At 44.9% G+C, this 8,315-nt stretch overlaps 1 protein-coding gene across 7 annotated transcripts in view; it reads left to right on the top strand.

The window, feature by feature from the left end:
- Nucleotides 1-8,315, top strand: part of LOC121271361 (myosin-13-like) — a 35,222-nt gene that overhangs the window by 4,201 nt on the left and 22,706 nt on the right. For 4 of the 7 annotated variants that reach the window (XM_041177319.1, XM_041177317.1, XM_041177321.1 and 1 more), the window contains exon 2: nt 7,696-7,772. In XM_041177319.1, the coding sequence (XP_041033253.1) occupies nt 7,713-7,772 (60 nt within the window). In that variant the 5' untranslated portion in view covers nt 7,696-7,712. Of the gene's footprint in view, nt 1-23; nt 142-7,695; nt 7,773-8,315 lie in introns of those variants that run through there. The other 3 variants (XM_041177323.1, XM_041177324.1, XM_041177318.1) reach the window with 2 other exon arrangements.

Here is an 8,315-nt window from a genome sequence, read left to right on the forward strand (position 1 = left end):
GGCACCCCCCCCCCCCCCCCCCTAACCGCCAGCCGCAGTTACGGAAGCTCATGTGTAACAAACCAATCCGCGGCGACGTAATGCGCTTGTGTTTAATCATATGGTCTGAAGTCTGGTGGTGGTGGTTCAAAGCTACTACAGGTAAGTGAGACAGGACATTCAACTTATAGCTTTAAATTTGTGCTTAAAGAGAGATGGTAATTTTACTTAAAATTGATTTAGAATCTAAAGCAATTGAAAATTTACAAGACAATTATTCACTATAGTTGGATTATATTCATACAAAATATTAAATCAACATCTTTTTAATTTGACACTGGTTTGATTTTTGCCCATCTTTCTGAGAGAATGCATCCTCCAAGGGTCCCATGCTCACTTTAGCCACTTTTTTTTTATGAACCTGTAGAAGGTCTTGTATGTTTTTATATTCCTTGCCAATTTACTTCCATAATCAATTTTCTCCCTCTTTATTAGCTTTTGTGTCATCTGCTGCTGGTTCCTAAAATATTCCCAATCCTCTGGCCTACCATTAGTTTTCACTGCTTTGTATGCTTTACTTTTTGATTGCATACTCTCCTTGACCACCTATGTTAACCACGGGTGATTCATCCTTCTCACTGAGTCCTTCTTTTTGACCAGGATAGATTTTTGCTGAGAATTATGAAATATCTGCTTAAATGTCAGCCAATGCTCATCCACTGACCTTCCCCTTAGTCTGATTTCCCAGCCCGCTTTAGACAACTCTTTCTTCATACCCCTATAGTGCCCATATTTAAATTGAGGACACTGGTTTGAGATCCGAGTTACTCGCCCTCAAGCTGAATTTAAAATTCTACCACGTTGTGATCGCTACCATCTAGAGATGATCCTTAACAATGATATCTCTTATTAATCCCATCTCATTACACATTACTAGATCTAAAATAGCCTGTTCCCAGGAAGGTTCTGCAACATATTGCTCTACAAAACAATCCCTGATGCTCTCTACAAATTTGTCTTCCATGTTACCCCTGCCAATCTGATTTGTCCAGTCAATATGCAGATTAAAATCACCCATGAAAATTGTAGCGCCTTTCTTACACGCCTTCATTATTTCTTGATTTATACTTGGTCCTACAGTGAGGCAACTCTACCGGTGCTTATAGACGACTCCCACCCATAACTTCTTCCCTTTGCTATTCCTTATTTCCACCCAAACTGATTACACATCACGATCTATTGCACCTATATCACTCCTCACCACCGCACTGATAACTTCCTTTAGAAACAAAGCTATCCCACCTCCTTTTCCTTTTTGCCTATTTTTCCAGAACATCAAATACCCTTGAATATTGAGTTCCCAGTCTTGGTCACCCTGCAATCACGTCTTTGTAATAGTTATCAAGTCATGTTAATTTATTTCTATTTGTGCTGAGATATCATCTATCTTGTTACAAACACTGCGTGCATTCAGATAAAGAGCCTTAAGCTTTGTCTTTTTACCATTATTACTCATTCTGGTTCTGATTACTGCTGCAATCTTCTGCTTATATTTTCTACCCCTTCTTGTCACACTTTGATTATCGTTCACCTCTTCACTACCCTGTACCTCTGCTCTCTCCTTTCTTTTTGATTTTTTTAAGCTTCCCTTCAATTGAAACCCCCCCCCCCCCCCCCACCCCACTAGTTATATGCCAGGACACTGATCCCAGCACGGTTCAAATGAAGCCTATCCCAACAGAACAGCTCTCTCCTTCCCCAGTACTGGTGCCAGTGCCCTAAGAACCAGAACTCATTTCTCCCACACCAATCTTTGAGCCAAGCATTTACCTCTCTAATCTTATTTACCCCATGCCAATTTGCACATGGCTCAGGTAGTAAGCCAGAGATTACATTTGTGGTCCTGCTTTTTAATTTAGCCCTGAGCTGCTCGTAGTCCCTCAGCAGAACCTCTTTCCTATGTCGGTGGCACCTACACGGACCACGACAACTGGATCCTTCCCCTCCCACTCCAAGTTCCTCTCCAGCCCAGAAGAGATGTCCTTAAACTTGGCACCACGTAGGCAACAGTCTTCGGGATGCTCTGTCTTTGCTGCAGAGAACAGTATCTATTCCACTAACTATGCTATCCCCTATTACTACTACATTTCTCTTTTCTTCTTCCACTTGAAAGGCGCTCTGTACCATGGTGCTGTGGTCAGCTTGCTCGCCCTCCCTGCAGTCTGTGCCCTCATCCACACCGGGAACAAGAACCTCGAACCTATTGGTCAGGGGCACTGGTTGAGGCTCCTCCAAAGCTAAATTCTGGATCTCGCAGTCACACCCTCCTGTCCCTGACCACAGGCCAAAGTTGATGTAATTAATCTAAGAGGTGTGACTGCCTCCTGAAACAGTGTCCAGGTAACTCTCTCCTTCCCTGATGTGTCACAATGTCCGCAGCTCAGACTCCAGTTCGTTAACTTTGAGCCGAAGTTCCTCGAGCAGCCAACACTTGCTACAGATGTGGTCACCATTGATCGCACCAGTGTCCACCAGCACCCACATACTACAGCTGCAACACATCGCCTGCCCAGCCACCTCTATTCTATTTAATTAATTAATTTGGATGTTAAATATTTTTAAAGTGAATTTCTTAACTGTATTCTTCAGCTGTAATAATGTCTCCTCATTTAAACCGCTTGGCCAATCAAAAGAGACACGGAAGAGATGCCCACCAATCACCTACCTGTTTTCCTTTGACGTCACACTTAGGCTCTGACAGGTAGAAACAGGTCCTCCTCTTGCACCCTCCTGTAGATGCTGCTGACTGTCTGTCCCAGGATCCTCCTCTCAGACTCTCCTCTAGGTGCTGCTGACTGTCTGTCCCAGGGTCCTCCTCTCAGACTCTCCTCTAGGTGCTGCTGACTGTCCCAGGGTCCTCCTCTCACACTCTCCTCTAGGTGCTGCTGACTGTCCCAGGGTCCTCCTCTCACACTCTCCTCTAGGTGCTGCTGAGTGTCTGTCCCAGGGTCCTCCTCTCACACTCTCCTCTAGGTGCTGCTGACTGTCCCAGGGTCCTCCTCTCACACTCTCCTCTAGGTGCTGCTGACTGTCCCAGGGTCCTCCTCTCACACTCTCCTCTAGGTGCTGCTGACTGTCCCAGGGTCCTCCTCTCACACTCTCCTCTAGGTGCTGCTGACTGTCCCAGGGTCCTCCTCTCACACTCTCCTCTAGGTGCTGCTGACTGTCTGTCCCAGGGTCCTCCTCTCACACTCTCCTCTAGGTGCTGCTGACTGTCCCAGGGTCCTCCTCTCACACTCTCCTCTAGGTGCTGCTGACTGTCCCAGGGTCCTCCTCTCACTCTCTCCTCTAGGTGCTGCTGACTGTCCCAGGGCCCTCCTCTCACACTCTCCTCTAGGTGCTGCTGACTGTCTGTCCCAGGGTCCTCCTCTCACACTCTCCTCTAGGTGCTGCTGACTGTCCCAGGGTCTTCCTCTCACACTCTCCTCTAGGTGCTGCTGACTGTCTGTCCCAGGGTCCTCCTCTCACACTCTCCTCTAGGTGCTGCTGACTGTCCCAGGGTCCTCCTCTCACACTCTCCTCTAGGTGCTGCTGACTGCCTGTTCCAGGGTCCTCCTCTCAGACTCTCCTCTAGGTGCTGCTGACTGCCTGTTCCAGGGTCCTCCTCTCAGACTCTCCTCTAGGTGCTGCTGACTGCCTGTTCCAGGGTCCTCCTCTCACACTCTCCTCTAGGTGCTGCTGACTGTCCCAGGGTCCTCCTCTCAGACTCTCCTCTAGGTGCTGCTGACTGCCTGTTCCAGGGTCCTCCTCTCAGACTCTCCTCTAGGTGCTGCTGACTGCCTGTTCCAGGGTCCTCCTCTCAGACTCTCCTCTAGGTGCTGCTGACTGCCTGTTCCAGGGTCCTCCTCTCAGACTCTCCTCTAGGTGCTGCTGACTCCCTGTCCCAGGATCCTCCTCTCAGACTCTCCTCTAGGTGCTGCTGACTGCCTGTTCCAGGGTCCTCCTCTCACACTCTCCTCTAGGTGCTGCTGACTGCCTGTTCCAGGGTCCTCCTCTCAGATTCTCCTCTAGGTGCTGCTGACTGCCTGTTCCAGGGTCCTCCTCTCAGACTCTCCTCTAGGTGCTGCTGACTGCCTGTTCCAGGGTCCTCCTCTCAGACTCTCCTCTAGGTGCTGCTGACTGCCTGTTCCAGGGTCCTCCTCTCAGACTCTCCTCTAGGTGCTGCTGACTGCCTGTTCCAGGGTCCTCCTCTCAGACTCTCCTCTAGGTGCTGCTGACTGCCTGTCCTGGGGTCCTCCTCTCACACTCTCCTCTAGGTGCTGCTGACTGCCTGCCCCAGGATCCTCCTCTCACACTCTCCTCTAGGTGCTGCTGACTGCCTGTACCAGTGTCCTCCTTTCGCACTCTTGCCGCCATTTTCTGAATCTGTATTCATTAAACTTAGCAACTCACGCAGTCGAGTTCAGTTTTAATGACACTATGTATGCCCAAAAACATAGTATAGCCATGGGATCCCCTCTAGGTCCAGTGCTCACTAATATTTTCATCAGTTTCCACGAAAAACAAGTTTTTGATGGAATGAGTCCTAACCTCCTACCCTGTGCATATTTCTGATAAGTAGATGATACATTCAGAACACTTGAATGTGCAGCCACATGTAAGGATTTCCTTACAGACCTTAACACGCTCCAGCCCACACTTAAGTTCACTTTTGAGATGGAGCAGTCTAACACAATCCATTTCCTCAACATGCTAGATGAAAAATCCACTAATGGGTTCTCTACTGCTGTCTACTGCAAACATACCCTCACTGGTCAATATACGGGTTGGGATTTGTATTGTTCCGAGCAACATCAGCAATCTTTTAAATAAGGCCCTGGCCATTTGCTCACCTTGCAAGCTTGACGCAGAAGTAGAGCATATCAAAGCTATCCTTTGCCGGCCAATGGTTATCCTGATCAGATCAAACTCACAAATAGGCCACAGGTCACAACGTTTGGACCTGAAAAGTGCCTGGTCTACCTCAAATTACCCTGAAAAGGCAAAGTATCTTAAAAATCAGCAGGCGCTTGCAAAACCCAAAACAAAATGTCTACAAAAGGTTTAGGGGGATAAGTATAGTTGGGTCTGTCTGTGTGGTTTAAGTATATTTGGAGTCAAGCAGCCTGCAAGTTTTAAATCATCAAAGAAAGCTAGGTATAGAAATGTGCTTGACATGCTAATGAGTAAACATGGATGCTGGCTTAACATGTACGATGTGCAGGAAATTTGCATTTTTTGAGAAATGAAAGGATTTTCAAAGTGATCTTAGTCTGTTTACAACTAGCCAGATAAGCAAGGCTAAGGAATGTTTTTTCCAAAGGTTACTGACAATATATAGTGGCAATGTGAAAGTTTTTATATTATGAGGAAGACAACAGTTTCAAAGACATATGGAATAATAGAATTTACGTATTAAAAGGAGAAAAACATATATAAAGTAGAATGAAAGATTATGTGTCAGAAGGCCACATACGATCTAACAGGAGTGTGTGAAATAGCCTTAATGAAACCTCCAGCATTTGTGCATAAGTCTGCTATCTAACAAAACTGAAGCTGTAGAAAAGCCATTTGGAATTCCACTGTCCGGGGTATTGTGTTAACTTGCTGAGTTTGTTTTAAATCTAAAATCGATTTTTGGACTGTTGTCTTAAAGGGAATGTAACTGGGCCTCAGGTTAATTATGAATTTTAGGAGTTATTATAATAGTAATTGTAGTCTTATGTACGTGCTTGAAATCTTTTATTTTGTTAATAAATATTTAATTTAACTTTTAAAAATCTGTAAAGGTCTTTGGAATTACAACTTCTGAATTTAGTGCATGCATCCTATAATAAATACAAATTGCAAAACTGTTGTGATAGCATGACCAAGTTTCCCTCACGGGATTGGTCCACCTGGCACACCATCATCTGCCACGTCATAACACATTTTTGAATTACCCAGGAGCTTGGGGAGCCTTATGGTTCCCCATTGCTTTCTCCATGGCAATGCCTCAGCCAATCAAAGTCGACTTGCAACCAATCAGCTCCCTTTTCTCCTGCAGTATAAATTGTAATCATTTGAAATTTGGCATTCTTGTGTTTATCCTGACGTGTGCAAGATGGAAAGCTTCAACAACATGTCTCTCTTTTCAGCAATATTCGTATGAGTCTAGTAGATTCAACCCTGAACATGTCTGACCAATGCAAATGAGATGCTGAACTAAAATGTAAAGTCAGAGGAAACCTTTCTTGAATTGTATAGAGTTTGATACAATCTTGAATAGTGTGTCCAGTTCCTTTTACTAAGTTTTGGGGAAACATTGAAGCCCTGGAGATGATTCAGAGAAGAGACATGAGGCTGATGCATTGTGCAAGTGGGTATGAGGAAAGACTGTAGGAGCCTTGAATACTGACTGAGTGATGCTCTTTTTAGAGTATGTAAGTGAAATGGGAAAAGAGAGATCTGGAATATAACTTACAACTAAATTGTGAGGGAAGATGGGTTCAGATTAGCAGAAAACAAACTTGGAAAGCTTTTCTTTACACAGAGAGGACATGGACTTCCAGGTAGAACAGAGAAGATGATTAAGGAAGATAAAAACCAAATATCGGAATTGGGGTAGCCAGTGTGAGGTTCTTCCAGATTGCCTAAGATGAGCTGAATGGCATCCTCTTCTGTAATTATCTTGTAAACTTTTTGAGAGGTCATTTATCATTCAGTAGAGTTATCCCCCCGAGATTGGCAACATTGTGAATAATTGTAGTGCTCCACCATTGCCATGACTTGAGATCAGCTAGCTGGGCCCAAATCAGGGATTAAAGACGGGGTTTCCTGGTCAGTATGGACCATTGCAAACCGTGTACAGGATCTAGCCTCACACCATCTTGGAAGCCAACTTTTTCAATCTGCAACGCACGATGAACCAGTTCCTTGCATTGCTGGGACACATGAAGGCTGTGGCTGCAAAGATTTACAGCCCAGGGGTTAGATATTACTGCACCAGTACAAATCCTCAAGATTCTCAACAACCTAACAAGGCTACTCCTCTCAACTGCTGTAACCTGTAAATCATTCCTCTAGAAAATACATTTCAGTGATTTCAATGGGGAGTCACACATGATGGGAGCACCTGTCAGAGACAGTTTTACAATCGTCTAGATGCTGAATTCATAGCCATATTCAATTTTTTAAAAACTTCATCTTATGACATCCGAAAAGATACCATACAGCACTGAAGTTTTATTTTAACTTTTTCACACTAAATCATGTACTTTCTCAATATATTTATTAGATGTTACAAGGAATCATCAGTAAGTGACAATTCATTATAATTAATGGGATGAAAAGTAACACAAATACATAATGTCCCGGTGAGTTTGTTTAAAGGAATTAGGAAGCTTTGAGAGGTTCCATGACCATTATTAGCCCTATTGTCGCCGGATCAGAATCCTGGAACTTCCTTCCTAACATTGGGAGCACCATTGCCACACAGGTTGCAAGGCTCAAGGAGGCGGCTCACGACCACCTTCTCAAGAGCAACTAGAGATAAGCAACAAAATGCTGGCCTTGCCAGCGATGTCACCAAGAAGGAATCCTTTACAAAGCCAATGAGATTGTAGTAAAGAGAGGAACAATTTATAGTGAAACTATAGATGAAATGCTGTGACAGATTTTTGTGTTTTGCTTTTGCAGTTTGATCACTTTGAGAGATGAATACTGATATTTCGCTCATGTCTCGGATAGTCACAGATAGTGATGTGGATACTATGGTAAGTCAGCGCTGCTCAAATTGGACATGTGCCTCGTGGCTTTGAGGCAACAATGTGCAAGGTTAAAAGTGGCAAGCGATGATCATTGCAAGGGCTGCTAGGGACAGCGAGTACAAATTCTGCTCGCATCCTTGTTGTCACATTTGACCCTGAGATGAGCTTCCAACCTCATATCTGTGCCATCTCTAAGAATGCCTATTTCCACTGCCATAACATCACCGGACTTCACCCCATCTCCATTCATCTGCTGCTGAAACCCTCCATGCCTTCATTACCTCAAGACTCGACCACTCCAATGCACTCCTGGCTGGCCTCCCGTATTCTACCTTGAGGTTATCCATACCTCAGCTGCCCATGCCTCAACTTGCACCAAGTCCCGGTCCCCTACACTGGCTCCCAGTCAACCAACGCCTTGATTTCAAAATTCTCATCCTTGTTTTCAAATCTCTCCTTGGTCTTGTTCCCTTCCTATCTCTGTAATCTCCTCCAGCCCCATGATTCTCCAAGATAAATGTGCTCCTCTAATTCTGGCCTCTTGTATTC

The sequence above is a fragment of the Carcharodon carcharias genome, chromosome 30 (assembly GCF_017639515.1).
Source record: "Carcharodon carcharias isolate sCarCar2 chromosome 30, sCarCar2.pri, whole genome shotgun sequence".
In the NCBI taxonomy this organism is placed as follows: Eukaryota; Metazoa; Chordata; class Chondrichthyes; order Lamniformes; family Lamnidae; genus Carcharodon; species Carcharodon carcharias.